The sequence below is a fragment of the Chenopodium album genome, chromosome 7 (assembly GCF_948465745.1).
Source record: "Chenopodium album chromosome 7, dcCheAlbu1.1, whole genome shotgun sequence".
NCBI lineage: Eukaryota > Viridiplantae > Streptophyta > Magnoliopsida > Caryophyllales > Amaranthaceae > Chenopodium > Chenopodium album.
This window is the reverse complement of record NC_137840.1, coordinates 63742558-63762112: the sequence shown is the minus strand read 5'-3', so window position 1 is coordinate 63762112 and position 19555 is coordinate 63742558. Positions and strand designations below refer to the sequence as shown.

The window sequence follows — 19555 nt, the reverse complement described above, 5'->3', positions numbered from 1 at the left end:
AACTAGTAAGTAAAATCTAAAACTAGTAAGTAAAATCTAAAAATAGCAATTAAACTACTAAAGATTGAAAGTTCTTTGAGAAGCAAGATGTATCATCATTATTCTACATCATTGTTTGCATAGACGGATCCAAGGGGTGGCCTACCCGGGCCTTGCCCTCCCCCCCCCCCCCCCCCACAATTCCCAGATTTTGGCATTATACAAATAAAAAAACTTGTACAAATATTCAAGTTTTTAGTAGGCTTAGTTGGTTAACTTGTACCATAGATTTGGAAGATCAAGGGTTCAATTCCTCTTGTTTGCACAATTTTTTTTAGTGTGGGTTTCTTAAACTCATATCTCTTTATGGCTTTATTATTTGAAATGCTTTATAACTTCGGTCCGGGCTATAAAAAATTTTTGGATCCGCCCTTGATTGTTTGATCATCTTGAAGTATTGGTTGTTTGAATTATCTTTATAACTTGGTTGTTAATATCACATAATTATTGCGGCTAATAGTTGTTTAGTAGTGAAAAACTGGATTAATTTATCCAGCTAAAAGTCAATATAAAAAATGCATATTATCTTTTAGTTTTTGACGGAAAAGTCAACCCTTTTTTTTAGAGCAAACGGGAATGGGGCGGATGTATTAATACATGGGAAAAAATTACATCAAGTTGATAATCAATCATATTTTTTTTGACTCTTTGATCAGAATAAAAAGTGAAAAACTAGGCAAAAAGTCAATTTCCAAACACCTTCTATATTTCCTCCAAAACTATCCCATGTTGAATAGTCAAGTTAATAACCACCACAATTTTACACGGTTGTCTAATACTTGAATAGTCAAGTTTTGAGATAATCATGGCTTTGAAATATAATGGCTACCCAACTATTGTAGTTGGGTGAATAGTCAAGTTGATATTCCTTGTGAGTTGTCTTGCGACTATATTTCTTTATCGTATTTAAATTTTCGTATAATATTTTATTTTTTTTAACAAATCTAATCTATGGGAGTTTTTTTCCGAGGATTTTGAGAACGATTTAATTTTTTTAGCGCGCCATGTAGAATTACAAATTTTAATTGTTGTCAATTAAATAAGAGATTATTAATTTTTTAAAAAATTAATTAGTTCAAATGTCATGCAAGCAAAATTAGCAAATGATATTTTTAAGTTTAAATTAATTAAATATAAAATATTATCTTTTGTAACAAAATTTAGCACATAAATACAAAAAAAAAAAAAAAAAAAAAAAAAAAATTGAAAAATTCAAACAGATGCACGGGCTTTCTTTAGTTAATTATAATTTGTGTCAAAAAAAAAATATTATAATTTGTGGTCTGTTTAACAGTAGTAATTCGTGTTCATTATTCGCAGCCCACAGAAGACTTGGTCACGCCATGTCGTCCATACACATTGCAATTTGTAAGATAAGATGAACTATCTAGCTGAATCGCATCAAATCAAGTCAATAAAGTCATTAGATAAGTAAGTAAAAGAAGTCATTTAGTCATACACGGCGCTTACTAGTTGATTGATTCAAGTCTCGTTCAAATAACTAAGAAATTTCCATGGAAATTTCTAATTTATGAACAATAATTATATTTTTTTTTAATAGAAATTCCTAGGATTTAAATAAATTTGTTTGGTTGTCATTTAGGAATTTGTAAATCCTAGAAATTGTGAATGATCAAGGGTGGGGAGGGTAAATAAATTCTTATGTTTTTTGGAAGTTGAAATTCTCATAAATTGAAATTCCAAACTTATATATATATATATATATATATATATATATATATATATATATATATATATATATATATATATATATATATATATATATATATATATATATATATTTATATATATATAGTGTGGATCATGTGAAAACAAGCCTATAGCTGAAAACTGAAAACGGACAATTAAGACCGTAGATTATGGCCCGTCAAATCTCACGGTTGTGAGTTTTTCCCAAATTTCACTCAAAATTTCTACAGTTTCTATCTCCTCTTTCATTTGCACGTTATTTTCTTCCTCTTCTATTTTTTCTATCCTACTTTCTCTCTCCTAATTTTTGCCAATTTCATGCTACTTTTCCAAATCCAGCTTCAAATACTTTGATTTTCAACAATTTCTCAGCTCTACGATCAATTATCAAGTGAGTTATTTGTGTTAATTTCGCTATTTTTGCTTGATTTGAGGTACTTAGGTTTCTGAAATATTGTTTGCTTTCTGAAATTTTGTTTACCTAAATTTCAAGCATATTGAGGAAATTTAATGTCCATTGTGTTTTTCGTTTATGATTTTTGCTTAATTTTGTAATTTTGCATGTTTTTGTTATTGATTTTTTCGATTTGATTTAAATTTTTGAGTTTCGACTGAAGTTTCGTTTTCGTAGGAGTAGTTTTGAACGAATTTTGTTTACTTCTGCTTGATTTTAGTTAATTAGGTTTTTAAGTGTAATTTTTGCTCGAAACTCTGCTCTAATTGTTGTGCTTCACCTTTTCGTAACATGATTTTTGTGTTGATTAGTTCATCAGCTTTCATAATTAATCTTCTTCGTCGCTTCGAAAATGTTACTTGTCTCGCAGTTACATTATCAATCTTCTAGTCTTAATCTTAGTAAATTAGGTTTGAGTAAATTAGAAAATCAAGGTCTGCTTGTTTTTATTTTCTTAATCATAGGAGTACATGTTTAGTATTAATGGCAGGAGCTCCATTAGAAGCCTTGCCTTGTTATATGTTGTTCGTTTCGTCGTCATACTCATAAATTTTCATGGTTTTGCTCAACAATTGTACTATGGCTTGATCATTGTATATTTTTTATTCGTAATAATTCCGAATGATGTTCTCACTTTTTGTTCATTTTTATTCAATTTGGATTAGATTATGTTAAAAAGGAGAGGCCTTCGAAGCTCAACATGAGTTAATTTGCAAGACATAGGAGGTATGATGAATGTTTGATTTTTGGATTATTATACCTTAATATTCAATTTTTGGAATTATACATTGTTAATGTATTGGATTATATTACATTAGTGTCAGGAAAACAACAAGAAGAAGGCATGGAGGGCAGCTGTGGCATGGGTAGCGGAACAAGAACAATCCCAACAGTTTCAAGGTGTCCCAAGAATTTTCGCATTAACTCCAAATCACGCCGAAGGATTGGCGATACTTAAAGCGATCAAAGAAACTCCTGCAGATTTCATCAATCTGGTGATCAAATTAGACTCTGATATAGTGATACAAGCCCTACAAATTCAAACCAAGGCGGAGGAAGAGCTCAAACAAGTCATCATAGACATAAAAGACGCAGCAAGTTCTAGAGATTTTATAGCTTGTGTCAAAGCTAGCAGGAATACAGTCCAACAAGCCCACTTTCTAGCAGTTAAATGCAGGAAGTATGGGTAGATTGTCTCTGCGTTTTCTATTTTTACCCACCATAAAAAATAATAATTTGCATATAGACACAATTAATATACGAGTAGTTACCTTATTTTTATATAAAATAGTGACCTTTGTGTAAATATCGTAAAAACTGATATAGTTACCTTATTTTTAAATATAGTGATCTATGTGCAAGCTTCAACAAAATTGATATTATAACCTTGTTTGTATAAATGTCGTCAAAATTGTTATAACTTGATAAAGTTAGCTTAATTTTGTATATAGTGACCTATGGTAAATGATGTCAAATTGATATAATTATCCGAAGTTTATTTATAGTTACCTTATTTTTGTATGTAATGACCATAGCATGATGGAAATGTTGTAAAATTTGTTTTAGTCACCTTATTTTTGTATATAGCAACCTTTACGTAAATGTTGTCAAAATTGATGTAGTTACCTTATTTTTATATAAAGTGACCTTTATGTAAATGGTGTCAAAAACTCAAAGTAGATATAGTTATCTTATTTATGTACATAGTGACCTTTATGTAAATATTGTCAAAATTGATATAATTACCTTATTTTTGTATATAATGACCTTTGTGTAAATATCGTCAAAATTGATATAGTTACGTTATTTTTATATATAGTTACGTTATTTTTATATATAGTTACTCTATTTAAATGTCTTCAATTTAAATAAAGTTACCTTATTTAAGTATGTCTAAAACGATTGAATTGATTATATGTAAGGTTGGAAAGATTTTAGGGCTTTTAAGCCGTCTGATCTTTTATGCTAATAATGAATGGTTGAGATTTGTTGTTTTCAGCATAAGCCTTGTTTTCAGCATAAGCCCGGTTTTCAGCGGAACCACCCCGTATATATATATATATATATATATATATATATATATATATATATATATATATATATATATATATATATATATATATATATATATATATATATATATATATATATATATATATATATATATATTTTCAAAATCATATAAAACATGTCATATAATAAATCAAAAATTGTTCAAAATTATTAAAATCATGATAATTTTCAGTTTTTTATTGTTAACTTATTAAAATCATGATAATTTTCAGTTTTTTATTTTGGTTTTTAGTTTTATAAAAAATCAGAAAACTAAAAAAAAAAAAAACAATGTCAATTAAGCAGTTAGTAGCTTAGTTTAATTTTAGTCCTTTTAGTTAACTTTAATCGTCATTGGTATTTAGAGCCTGTTCACATCTACCGAATTGAATTTATGAGAGAAGGAAATTAGAAATTGAAATGAAATAAACTGAAATGAAATTAAGCTGAAATGAGCAGACCCTTAGTTTATCCGAAATTACAAGTTAAACTAGCTCTAAAATGAAATAAAGAATGTAGCCTCACAAAAGATTTATTATAATCATTTTTTTTTAATAGCAAAAATATTTAATTAATTAAAAGTCAGACGACATCTACAATAGAGTTTCGACGATAACAAATACATAAGATATTGAATCAAATAGAATTTTCCTTCATAAAAACTACCATCGTCGAGTAGATCTTGCACTGCGGAACATCTCCCGCTTATATCGCTAAAAATTACAGCCTTGTTAGAGAGACAATCTAACGATCCTTTGTAGCCGTGAGGAAGTTTTGCTTCTGATTCATCTATTCGTATTCGAAAACTTGATAACTTACTTACCAACGAAATAATTTCACAGCAATCCATAAGATCTGCTACCATGGATTCAAAACTAAGAAATTTCTCCCTCGAAAAGAGGAAATAAACCTTGTCTTTCAAAGGAGGTCGAAAAACCCCTGTCTTTCAAAGGAGGTTGAAAAACCCTTGTCTTTCAAAGGAGGTTGAAAAACCCTTTAAAATTCAACAATGGAGGCTAGGGTTTTGGAGAGAGAAAGGAGGAAAAAGGAGGAGAGGCGAAAAGTTGTTATTGTAATCATATTTGATTTGTCTTATTGAATACATTATTGATACTCAATTGTTAGGTTTTTTTTTGTTTTTAAATTTTTTAATTTTTTATATAAATAATAGATAAAGATAATTATAACTTCTTTTTTTTTTTGTAAGAAGAAAGGATATTTGTGATTAAAGATAAGCAATAATGAATGAACGTGTACAATCAAAATAGGAAATAACATTAAGTAACGAAGGGAATAGTATTATTACATTTAAAAAAAAAAAAAAAAGAGTAGTATTATTAAACCAACACTAAAGCCTTGGAATGCAACGAGCAACGAGCAGCAAGCAAAATGAAAATTCTGAACTCCTACCCACTATTTGTTATCCTAGTATTGATATCATCTTGTTTATGTAGACCATCTGAGCTAGATTGCATACACCACTGTGGAAACATAGTAATCCCATACCCATTTGGTATTGGCCCAAACCACTGTTTCTCCCACCCCGAGTTTGCCGTCTCTTGTAATAAATCCTCCTCAAACCAATCAATACCATATCTAAAGAAACTCGACCTCGAGATTGTCGAGGTGCGAAACTCAAGTGAAACAATAGTAGTTAAGCTACCATCAGTCACTGCGTGTAATGGTACTGAGATACATTGGAGCAGTCCTGGTATCATTACGTCTATTAGCCATGGCTTTTCATTTGCAGATTCGAATGTTTTCACATCAGTCGGGTGCCATGGATATGCCTTATTCTATAGCTATAATTATTATGGAGAGGAAGTGATGGAGGAATTGATGGGAGGATGCACCTCAATATGTGCTACTGATCATCAGGAATCAAATCCGACATCAACAGCAGATATGACGACGGATCAATGTCATGGCTTCAACAATTGTTGTCAAGTAGTCAACCTCTTTTTTGGTGATCGATATGGTATAAGTGTAAGTGCCAAGGATGGATCGGCGCAGTGCAGATCGGCCTTTTTGATAAGTCAGGAATATTTGGCAACCGTTTCATCCACTGGTGCACCGATGTCTGATTTTCCGGTGTTGCTTCAATATTGGTCCCGTATCCAAGACGAAGGTAGTGTAAAGTTTATCTTTTAAGTAAACTACTTTGTTCTATGAATTGTTTTATCTTAGGAAATTTTGTCTAGAAGTGCCCTAAAGATAGGGTCATTTGTGAATAAATACCCATTTTTTTTATTTGTTTAAAACTACCCGCAAGTTTGGAAACATTTGGGTAGCACTACCCACTAATGTTTTTCGTCCAATTAAAATGTTATTTTGGCCCAATTTTTCATTTTTATCAATTACAATGACCAATTAATGCTAAAATAAGCAAAAACCTCAATTCAATTAAACCCCCAAACCTTAGAAATCAAAATCCCCAAATAATACTAAACTCATGAACCCTAAAATGAATTCTAATTAAAACCTTAATTAGGATAATTAAGGTAAATTAAAACCTTTATACAAATTGGGAGAGTTAATGAAGTTGCAAAAGAGAAAAAAGTGGGATCCGATAACGTCTTAATTGGACGAAAAATGTTAATGGGTAGTGCTACCCAAACATTTTCAAACTTGTGGGTAGTTCTAAACAAATAGAAAAAAAAAATCGTAGTTGTCCACAAATGACCCTATGTTTAGGGTAGCTCTACACAAAATTTCCTTTATCTTTTTTTGTTGATTCTTTTATCAAAATGGCTAACTTCATAAAAGTTTTTACCAAAAAGGCTAATTTTAATTTATTTATTTCTTGTTTTCCTTTTTTTTTTTTTTTTTTTTTTTTGGGAGGGAATATTTCTTGTTTTCCTTTAATTTGAACCAGTTTGGTTGTTTTTTTATTTTTCATGTTTTTTTGTATGTGTGTGTTTATTTTAATTTATTTTTTTTGGGTTTTTTTTAGTTGGAATGTTTTAAAGTTATATACCCAAAAAAAAAAAATTTGTCTTGATCAAGTAAAAAAAAATTGAAATTTGAAGTACGGAGTAGTATTGTTCTATCAACACAACCGAAAATTTATATGAATATTAGGGATATTAAGGTATTATTCATCTTTTTCATGTTCGCTAATTGTATGTTCTCTATTAATATGGCTAAGTTTTGTTGATTGGAAGTTTGGAACAATTTTTTGAGTGATTTTTTTTTATTTTGTGTAACTTTATAACAAAACTTGAGAATTTTCGCAAATGTATTATGATGAATTTTATTTTTCAAATTAATGGATAATTTAAACTATGGATTTAAAATTTTCTAAAAAAGAAAACCAAAATTTTTAAAACAAAATTTTAAATCAACCCAAAAAACTAGTACAAATTTGTTAGCCTTTAAATTTTCCATCTTAAAAAAAAAAGAGCAAATTTTTTTTTGAAAAAAAAAGAAACCCAAAACAAACAAAATAATAAAATTTAACTCAAAAAATTGATCCTTTTCGGTTCAAAAGAAAATAAGAAATAAATTACTTCCTTTCAATTTAATTATTTAGCTACTTTGGAATTAAAATTTATAATTAATTAGCCGTTTTAGGAAATACTTTTGTTAAATTAGCCATTTTGGTAAAATATTAGATTTAGATTTATATGTGGCTTGACGATGCCCCACGTTGCTAGTACTTTTTTTTTTTAAAATTTGACATTGATGTTTTATTGTTTGTCGAGCTTGTGTGGTTTAGGGCATTGCCTCTATTATTATTATTATTATTTTTACCTCATATGTATTTTTTTTTAATTTAGTGAGAAATAAGTAAATTATATAACCTCTAATTTATTTAATAAATGAAGGAAATATATAACATTATGTAAAATGTAAAACATTAATAAAAGTTTATTAACATAATAAATGTATGACTTTAATGTGTTGGAGGTTACGCGTTCGAATATGTCAAGCTCAAAGCATGACACATATACTTTAATTTGAATTGTGCTACATGACACCGTTCTTTTGAAAGCAACGCCTTTAGTTATATAGTATAGATAGACAGATAGATCTAAGCAATTTCAATTTAATTTTGATAAGTTTAAGCAAACTAATAATTTTATAATTTTACATAAATATAATTAGTATCCTATATTATTTTAACAAATTTTCAACAAACTCTTCAATTATTGAGACTAGCGTGTATTCGTGCTAATACACGAAATACATGTATTACATAAGATATATATAGACGATTTCAACGAGACTCCATATGAATATTGTTGACTCGAATGAACAATACAAGAGGGGGGTGAATTGTATTGTAGAGGAACTAGGGTAATTTTTGCGGAATTAGTAAAGAAACTTAAACAAAAACTTAAAGTGCAAAGAGAGATTTGTGGAAAACTTCTTGGCCCTAATCAAGAAGAAAAACCACGACCACAAGGGATTTTAAACTCAACTCTTAATAATAATAGGGAAAACAACCTATTACAAATTAAGACTCTAAACTCAAGTTCCTCAACGAGCTCCAGTCCCCTTCAACTAATCCCTCAACCAGCTGAACACTCTCAACTCCCTCTTTCTCCTCGCTTCACACAAAGCAATAAACACTTTAGAGTTTACCCAAACTCTAAACCCAATACAACTCAAGATTAAACTCTAATGCTAAGTACAAAGACACTCAAGGACTTAAGTGGATTATGACTCTTTTTGAAAACTTAAAGATGGTAATGCTCAAGTATGTTTTCTCAACAAAAAAACCAAGTCTATTTATAGAAGAAATTTGGAAGTTAAGACTGTCGTTGCCTCAGTCACCACTAAACCACAATCCTTAAAATTAGGATGTGTAAGGAGTAACAAGTAAAACTAATTCTACAGGAAGTGGTTTTACTGCTTCCTTAATTTTCTCAACTCCTTTTACAAAGTAAAACACACATTGAAAGAGTTATTTTCCAAAATTAGATTTTTAAAAAGATAAGCTTAAATAAAAATAGAAAATCTTTTTAACAAAAAGATATTTTAACCAAAAGATATTTTCGAAATAAACAAGTTAAAATATGAAAATAAAATCTTAAACATATAAAATAAAATCCACTTAAATCCTATCAATCATCAAAGTACTTAAGAACATAAACATAAGAAGCCTAAAATACAAAATAAGTAATTTGACTTCTTGAAACTCTTTAAAGCTTCGATTCTGAAGCTTCAGTTCCTCACTCAAGGAATTTGTCTTCTGGTTATCTTCTTTATCCTTTCTTAGCAGACTTAGACCTTGCTTTATGCTCCATTCCTACTCCAGAATTTCGTAGGAAAATCAAAATACTTTTCTGTTTTCCTTTATGCTTAGATCGTATGTACCTTAATCATTCAGTTCTTTTGGTTTGAGCATTCTTAATCCACTTGGGAATCCCAAGCTGACTAGTGCTTCTTCTTTTCTAACAACAAGTTCCTTTATTTTCTAATTTTGCCTTTTCAATTCTTAACTCATCAAGATCATTTTTTAATTTTTCAAAATCCTCATTAAATTTAAGCAAAGATTCAGAAGAGGTACTTGGAGACAAATCAGCACTAGCAAGCTTGTATTGAGTCAAATCTACATTAACCATAATATTCTCAAATTTCATTTCCTCATTCATTTCTTTTAGGTGAAGATTTTTGTCAAACAAATTAAAGAATTTGCTTTGAACATCAATCCACGTACTGTGTTCCTTGCAAACTTTGAGAGAATTCTAACATTCACCAAGGCGAATACTAGTATGTGTTAGAAAATAATACTACTAAGCAAATACAAATGAAAGAAATTAATTGAAACTAGAAAAGGACGAGATTATCTCTGTCCTTAGGATAATATTAGCCCCCACTATAATTGGGATTAAGGAACTAATTTACCCCCAGGATCCATCCTAATCTCAATGAATGTAGTTTTTGTTTTTCTGGAAGTTTTTGTTAAGGGAAGAAGAAGAAAACAGAATTTTTATCAATTAAACGTTCTCTGCCTCTTTGGAACTTATAAATAATAGTTCCCTTAAGATAACTGTCAATTGATATTATCCAAATAAAAATAAAAATAATAATAATAAAAATATAATAATAAATATAATAATAATAATAATAATTTGTACAAACTTATCTTCTTCTTTCCTTCGCAGTGGTACTGTCCACTCACAAACTTCACTATTGAAGACTATATTTAACAATCCCCCACTTAGTCTTCAATCAAACAGAATTGTGTATACATGAAAGTATCTTTCGATTTGAACTCTCACTTAGTGTAAGCTCTTCAAGATCCTAACGAAATTTTATGGGAGTTTATAAACTTTGAGCCAAAATTCCATATGCTAGAATCATATCGGAAAACACACGCACAAAACGTTTACATACATTCATAACAAGGTAGCACTATTATGGCCATGTGCTCTACCTAGATTCATAGACATTTCCAAAAGTTTGTCCCAAACTTATGTTAGAAGCGGCACCACCTCTTATGCCTATATAGGTGAAATTCTTTATTCACGGAAATTTCATTAAGAGTATTTCACTCACCCTAAAACATACACTACTATAATCTTAACACTAGTGTGACCTAGTCAGTTATCAACAACTTGTTATTACCACATTGAACCTTTTAATTATGGGTATTCATAAAGAAAAGGTTGGGTTTCCGTTGTTGCTGACTAATCAAACGGGTCTCAATCCCATTTCTCGAATTATTCCATAAACCATTTCCCTTGGAAGACCTTTGGTAAAAGGATCTGCCAAGTTGTTACGAGACCTTACATAAGTCACAGCTATAATCCCGTCGGATATTAGCTGTCTCACATATGCATGTCTTAAACTTATATGTCTAGATTTACCATTGTAAATTTTATTATAAGCTCTAGACAAGGTTGCCTCACTATCACAGTGCAAAGATATGGATGGCATCGGTTATGGCCACAACTTTATATCTAGCAACATATTTCTCAGCCATTCTGCTTCTTTGCCTGCGGCACTCAAAGCTAAAAATTCAGCTTCCATAGTGGAATGTGTAATACATATCTGTTTCTTTGAAGCCCAAGAAACAACACCACCACCGAGCATAAAAATCCAACCACTTGTGGATTTATTATCTCCATCACTAGTTATCCAACTAGCATCCGTGTATCCCTCAAGTACACCAGGGAAATTACTATAATGTAAAGCATAGTTTTTAGTTCTTTTCAGATATCCAAAAACTCTTTCAATTGCTTCCCAATGCTTTTTACTAGGATTACTAGTAAACCTTGCAAGTTTGCTAACTGCAAATGCAATGTCAGGCCTAGTACAATGAGTAGCATACATCAAACTACCTACTGCACTAGCATACTCTAGTTGAGCAACAACTCTCCCATCATTCTTACTAAGTTTACACGATGTATCATATGAAGTGTTAACTTCTTTGATCTTCAAATGCTCAAATTTCTTAAGAATATTCTCAATATAATGTGATTGATTCAAAGAAAAACCCCCACTATTTCTTTTAACTTTGATACCCAAAATAGTATCAACCTCATTTAAGTCTTTCATATTGAAACATGAACTCAAATAAGCCTTTGTTTCATTTATGCCTTTCATGTTTGTCCCAATGATTAACATATCATTAACATAAAGACATAAAATGACACCATAATCCTTTGTAAACTTAGTATATATACATTTATCTGATGAATTATGAACAAATCCATTCGATAGAATAGCATAGTCAAACTTTTCATGCCATTGTTTAGGAGCTTGCTTTAAACCATATAATGATTTAAGAAGCTTACACACCTTCTGCTCTTGCCCAGGAAGTACAAAACCCTCAGGTTGCTTCATGTACACTTCTTCATCTAAATCACCATTTAGAAAAGCAGTCTTTACATCCATTTGATGTACATGAAGATCATAGATGGAAGCCAAAGCCAACAATACTCTAATAGATGTAATTCTTGCAACTAGAGCATATGTGTCAAAATAATCTATTCCCTCTCTTTGGCTAAATCCTTGTCCTACAAGTCTAGCTTTGAAAATTAGTACTGATCCATCATCTACATTACGTTTTACTCTAAAAATCCATTTACATCCAATTGCCTTGGAACCAGGAGGCAAATCTGACAAGACCCAAGTTTTATTAGCCATTAAAGACTCCATCTCATCATTTGTTGCTTCTTTCCAAAAGGCGGAATTTCTAGAAGTCATAGCTTCTTGATATGTCTTTGGATCATCTTCAGTTTCAACATTGAAGATTATAGGAATTTTATGAGTAACACTTTCTCTATTTCCTTCAACAAGAAAATAAATTGCTTGTGAATTAATAAAATCTGGACCAAAATTCTTTTCCTTTCTAGCTCTTACACTTCTTCTTGGTTCACTAGTTGTACTAGGACTTGTTTTTACATTGCTAGAAGAAGGATTAAAAACTGATACTATTCGTGGTTCTTGCAATGGTGACTTGTAAATAATATTGGAATCACATCGAAAATTATTTTCAAAAAATTCTACATCTCGTGATTCCACAATAACATTTGAGTCTAAATCCAAAAGCCTATAAGCCTTTGAATTTTCTGCATATCCCACGAAAACACTTTTCAAAGCTCGTACTCCTAACTTAGTCTTCTTAGGGTCTGGCACCTTGTAAAAGGCTAAGCAACCCCAAACTCTAAAATAACTAATGTTAGGTTTTCTTCCTCTCCAAATTTCATATGGAGATATTTTTAACTTCTTTGAGGGAACTCTATGATGTACATGACAAGCAGTTAACAAGGCCTCACCCCATAAATTCATGGGTAAATTAGAGTTTACTATCATGGCATTGACCATATCACCTAAGACTCCATTTTTCCTTTCTGCCACCCCATTTTGTTGGGGTCTATAAGGTGAACTAACTTGATGTACAATGCCATTATCCTCACAAAATGATGTGAATTCAGTAGGAAAGTATTCCCCACCTCTATCACTTCGCTAGATTTTTATTTTCTTGCCCTTTTGTGTTTCTACTAAGGCTTTGTAAACTTCAAAAATATTGAATGCCTGATCTTTATATTTCATTAAGTAAACATAGGTCAATTTATAACAATCATCAATGAATGTTATAAAGTACCTATTTCCACCTCTAGTTAAAACACCATTTAACTCACAAATATCAGAATGCACAAGTTCTAAAATTTCAGATACTCTATCAACCTTTGGAAAAGGTTTTCTTTTCATTTTTGCTTGCACACAAACCACACATTTATCTTTATGTTCATTGCTATAAGTAATAATGCCATTTCTACTCATTAGTTTATGGTTTGATAATTAACATGTCCCAAGCGATTATGCAAAAGATTAAAAGAAGAGCATTCTACATTAAAACTGAAATCAAAAGAAGACAAACAATAGTAAGCAGAATTTTCATTTTTATTAGTACTTAGTTTGAACATGCCATCAGTTACATATCCTTTGCCTACAAAGGAACCGGACTTAGACAATATAACCTTGTCAAACTCAATCACAGCTTTGAGTCCCTTTTTACATAGCACAACAGCAGAGACTAAATTCTTCCTTACTTGAGGAACATAAAGTACATTTGTTAATACAATTTTCTTTCCAGAAGAGAATTGGAGTTCCACACTTCCGGTACCAAGAACCTTATTAGTGTGATGATCTCCCAGAAGAATTTCATGGCCTTCTTTAGCCTCCTTATAACCCTTGAAGAGTGAGCAATTGTTGCATACATGAGTGGTTGCTCCCGAATCATACCACCAATCATTACTTAAAGTTACAGCAGCCATGTGCATCTCTTGGATCATACCAATGTGCAAATCAGAAATCATGGCAATAATTTCATTTTCCTTTTCTTCAACAACATTAACGCTCACTTCATCATCATTCTTCTGATTTTTCTTCTGGTTTTGGTTTTGATTGTTATGTCCCTTTTTTGGGTTCCATCAAAACCGCTTGATATGGCCTTTCATGCAACACTTGTAGCACAAAACATTAGAAAATCTTTCTTACCCTTTTTGGCAGAATTATCATTGTTAGAGTCATTAGCCTTTCTTTTCTTGCCCTTTGTTTCTTCTGAGTAACATAATTCACTTTAGAACTAGAAGCAACATTCAAATCTTTTTCAAGATTTCGAGTTTCCTCTTCAATACGTAAGTGTTTCTGAATCTGTTCTAAAGTGAATTCCTCAGAATTATGAAACAATTTCTTTCTATAATCATTCCATGATGGTGGCAATTTGGCTATTATTCCTCCAACAATTAACTTTTTTGGAATTGTTATTTTCAAATCTTTGAACTTGGAAATTATAATCAGAAATTCATGCACATGATCTAGTATGGAAGTATCATCAATCATTGTGAATTCAAATAATTTAAAAGTAACACACTTATCTACCCCTTGACGTTCTGCATTGTATTTGTACTCAAGGGATTTAAACATCTCTTTTGCTGATTGTATAGGGGTGTAAAGATCATACAGACGATCGGATAAAGAATTCAGTATGTAGCCTCTGCATAATGTTTCAACTTTAGTGCGTTCTTGCGTTCGGCAATTATTTCTTCAGTGTCTTTGTCTGAAGGTTCTGGAATAGCCTCCAATTTAGGATCCAGGATGTAGAATATCTTCAGTGTAGTGAGTAAAACAAGACATCTTTTCCTTCCAACACAAAAAATTGGTTCCGTCAAAGCGATCTAGTTTCACAGTATCCTGACTAAACATCTTCATAGTGTTTTGAACAGACTCCATAATATTATCCTAAGATTGTTAGAAAATAATACTACTAAGCAAATACAAATGAAAGAAATCAATTGAAACTAGAAAAGGACGAGATTATCTCTACCCTTAGGATAATATTAGCCCCCACTATAATTGGGATTAAGGAACTAATTTACCCCCAGGATCCATCCTAATCTATATGAATGTAGTTTTTATTTTTCTGGAAGTTTTTGTTAAGGGAAGAAGAAGAAAACAAAATTTTTATCAATTAAACGTTCTCTGCCTCTTTGGAACTTATAAATAATTGTTCCCTTAAGATATCTGTCAATTGATATTATCCAAATAAAAATAAAAATAACAATAATAAAAATATAATAATAATAATAATAATAATAATAATAATAATAATAATAATAATAATAATAATAATAATAATAATAATAATAATAATAATAATTTGTATAAACTTATCTTCTTCTTTCCTTGGCAGTGGTACTGTCCACTCACAAACTTCACCATTGAAGACTATATTTAACAGTATGAGTCCACTGATCTTCAATTTCTAAAGCCAAATCAATGAGTGCATCTTTAGAGAAAATATTAAGTCCGTTAGGATTAAGGAATATTTCTTTGCAGAGATTGGTTGTTTCTTCTAGGTGAATGTCAGAAAGCTCTCAAAGTTTGCAATCAAGGAACTCAGTATGTCTAAAGATTGGTTGTTTCTTCTAGGTGAATGTCAGAAAGCTCTCAAAGTTTGCAATCAAGAAACAACCAATCTCTAAAGACTAATGGCAAACTTTGAGAGCTTTCTGACATTCACCTAGGATCACGTTTAGCCATTAAGCAGAGATTGGTTGTTTCTTCTAGGTGAACATCAATAAAGGAATATCACGTTTAGCCATGAAGTAGAGATTGGTTGTTTCTTCTTCAGGTTGTTCCTCTTCATTTTCACTCTCAGAATCTCCCCAGGCAGTAATCATAACTTTCCAGATGTCTGTTTTGTTGAAAGGAGTTTTGTTGCTCTTGCTTTGTTCCTTGGCCTTCCCTTTTCCTTTCCCGATATCCCAAAGTGCACATTCACAAATGAAATCTTCTTGAGATCCACATTTGTGGCATCCAAAGTCAGCTTTTGAAGTAGAGGGATTCTTAGTGAAGTTCCTTGTTCTATTATTTCGATTGAACATCCTCTTGAACCTTCTCACCAACATAGCAGCCTCTTCTGGCTCACCGGCTTTAAGAGCTAAGCCTTTTCCTCTGTTTCCTTCACTATTACTGGTTCCTAGGTGTAACTCATGAGTCATAAGGGAACTAACAAGTTGCTCGATGTTGAACTTCGTGAAGTCTTTAGTTTCCTGCAAGGCAGTCACCTTGGCTCTGCATCTCTCATCTTCCATCTCTCATCTTGAGGGAGGCTTGTCAGAACTTTCCTAACCTGCTCATCAATAGGGATTTTCTTTCCAAGGGAAACAAGCTCATTAATAATGTTAGTAAACCTGGTTCACATTTCCTAAATTGTTTCTTTTGGCTGCATTTCAAAACGTTTATATTTAGACATAAGCAGATCAATTTTAGAGCGTGTCACCTCGTTCGTTCCTTCATGTGTTACTTGAAGTAAATCCCAAATTTCTTTAGCATTTTTACAACCCATAACACAATTGTGTTCATGGGGTCCAAGACCACAATGAAGTAGTTTAACAGCAAGTGCATTAATTTCCATTTTTTCAAAATCTTCCTTATCAAACTCAGACATATGTTTACGAACTACCTCATTTTCACTAGTGGTTTTGGTGATTTCGAAATCACAAACCTCAATGACTCTCCAAACTTGGTAGTTGTCATCTTTGATAAAAATCTTCATCATGTTCTTCCAATAGGTGTAGAACTTCCCATTGAACATAGGAGGTCGTTGCGTAGAGTGACCTACTTTCAGCTTCTCGTGATTGTTCATCTTGATTCCAGGAACTTAACTCGTCAGGGTTTCCTGATTTCTTCAAGGAACAAGCTTTGATACCAATTGTTGACTTGAATGAACAATACAAGAGGGAGGTGAATTGTATTATAGAGGAGCTAGGGTAATTTTTGCGAAATTAGAAAAGAAACTTAAACAAAAACTTAAAGTGCAAAGAGAGATTTTACGTGGAAAACTACTTGGCTCTTATCAAGAAGAAAAACCACGACCATAAGGGATTTTAAACTCAACTCTTCATAATAATAGGGCAAACAACCTATTACAAATTAAGACTCTAAACTCAAGTTCCTCAACGAACTCAAGTCCCCTTCAACTGATCCCTCAACCACTTGAACACTCTCAACTCTCTTTCTCATCGCTTCACTCAAAGCAATAAACACTCTAGAGTTTACCCAAACTCTAACCCAATACAACTCAAGATTAAACTCTAATGCTAAGTACAAAGACACTCAAGGACTTAAGTTGATTATAACTCTTTTCGAAAACTTAAAGATTGTAATGCTCAAGTGTGTTTTATCAACATAAAAACCAAGTCTATTTATAGAAGAATTTTGAAATTTAAGAATGTCGTTGCCTTAATCACCACTAAACCACAACTTCCTTAAAATTAAGAAGTGTAAGGAGTGAGATCTTTGACAACAAGTAAAACCGACTCCATAGGAAGTGGTTTTACTGCTTCCTTAATTTTCTCAACTCCTTTGACAAAATAAAACACACGTTGAGAGTTATTTTCCAAAATCAGATTTTTCAAAAGTTAAGCTTAAATAAAAACAGAAAATCTTTTTATTAAAAAGGTATTTTAACCAAAAGATATTTTCAAAATAAACAAGTTAAAATATAGAAAATAAAATCTTAATCATATAAAATAAAATCCACTTAAATTCTATCAATCATCAAAGTACTTTACATAAACATAAGAAGCCTAGAATTCAAAATAAGTAATTTGACTTCTTGAAACTCTTTGAAGCTTCGACTCTTTGGAGCTTTAGTTCCTCACTCAAGGAAGTTGTTTTCTGATGGTCTTCTTTATCCTTTCTTCGCAGACCTAGACCTTGCCCCATGCTCCATTCCTATATACTCCAGAATTTCGTAGCATAAACCTTTCTTCAATCACAGATAAATCGAAAGTTAAACTAATATGGATTTGCTTAGGTTTCTTTGAGTCATCATAAAAACTTTGGGTCAACAAATATGTTTTTCATTTCACATAATTCACAAAAGATAGTCATAGGTGGGATGATAAATAATGTAAAACATAAAATGGATCAAGTGAAAAAGAACAGAGGAAGTTTATTCTTTTAGAAATTGATATCCTACAAATCCTAAGAACGAGTATGCTATATTAATTTGCAAAAAAAATGATATGGTTATATATTTGTAATTAACAAATCTATTTTGTGACGCACAGTTTATTTTACGCCCCAAAAGATCATGCTCATCGTTTTCTCAAGTAAGTCTTCTTTTTTTCTAATATACGAAATGTGTTTGAGATTACATATATATTAGATGTGAATTTAGAATTTTTTATATATACCCGGATGTACGGTATATTCAGGTAATTTGCTCATTAATTTTTGCTCATTTATTAAATGAGCAAAAATATTCTGCTTATTTATTGAATGAGCAAAAATTAATGAGTAAAATATCCGAGTGTACAGTACACCCAAGTGTACAGAACTGAAGTATGAAGTTACTTAGTTTTATAAATGCAAGGAAAGTTAGTTAGCTAATGTAGTATAAGGGCTTGTTTGGTTGACAAAGGAATTAATTTCCTATAGTCATTTGTATTTCATGTGAATTAAAATCCCACATCTATTTTCTTAGGAATTAACTAAACTTGTTTGGTTGTTATATAGGTATTTACAAATCATGGGAATTTTGAATTATCGCGGGGGAGGGGGGCCGGGCTTGGTAATTAAATTCCCATGTTTTGCGGGAATTGGAAATTCCCATGATTTTACACTTCCCACATTCTCACATTTTATGGTCTACCAAACAAGCTTCTTATTTTCAAATTCATGGGAATTTTCAATTCCTCAATTTGTATGTGTAACCAAACAACACCTAAATAAAAACTATTGTTCTTCTCTTTTCCGTTCTCAAGTTCAACTTAATGACCGCACTTTCTCTTTTTTCTTTTCTTAGTCCGTAAACTCCCGAATTCAATATGGTATCAGAGCGGGTTTCTTGATCCAACTCTATTTTCTTTTTCGCGTTTTTTTAGTTATTTCATCAATTATGTCTTTTGCATTTTTATCTATATTGATTTTCTAGGGTTTTTTCAACATCGTTATTGACGATGATTTTCGAGGATGATATAGCTTTCTTTCTCGGATTGAGAGTGATAAAGATTGATAAGTGAATGATTTTTCTGTGTATTTAATGTTTGAGACAATTTTTTGCTCTTCTTCAACAATTTGTAATTTGATTTTATGACGTAATTTTGAGGAATCGGTGAAAATTTCTGGGTTTTTAATTCACAAAATTTCTGGTTTTAATGAAGTTTCTCGATTTGTTGTTCGATTCATTGTGCAATCTAAAGTTTTATGTTTTCACATATATCGACATTCTAGTGGAAGATTGATTGTATGATGGTCGATGTTTCACGCTGGGTTTGAAGTACGGTTTTGGGTGATGAAGAAATCGATTTAAAATTGATAATTGTTGCT

General features: G+C 31.2%; 1 protein-coding gene and 1 long non-coding RNA gene across 2 annotated transcripts in view; both read left to right on the top strand.

The window, feature by feature from the left end:
* Positions 1 to 1850: 1850 nt before the first annotated feature.
* On the top strand, positions 1851 to 3649 carry LOC145639155 (uncharacterized). Its single transcript, XR_014114839.1, has 3 exons — positions 1851 to 2140; positions 2869 to 2929; positions 3022 to 3649. It is a non-coding gene; the product is annotated as an uncharacterized LOC145639155 (long non-coding RNA).
* Positions 3650 to 5184: 1535 nt separating this feature from the next.
* LOC145639154 (wall-associated receptor kinase-like 2) overlaps positions 5185 to 19555 on the top strand; it is a 48613-nt gene continuing 34242 nt past the window's right edge. Inside the window, exons 1-2 of the mRNA XM_081690323.1 lie at positions 5185 to 6383; positions 18295 to 18336. Of these exons, the coding sequence (XP_081546449.1) occupies positions 5645 to 6383; positions 18295 to 18336 (781 nt within the window). The 5' untranslated portion in view covers positions 5185 to 5644. The remainder of the gene's footprint in view (positions 6384 to 18294; positions 18337 to 19555) is intronic.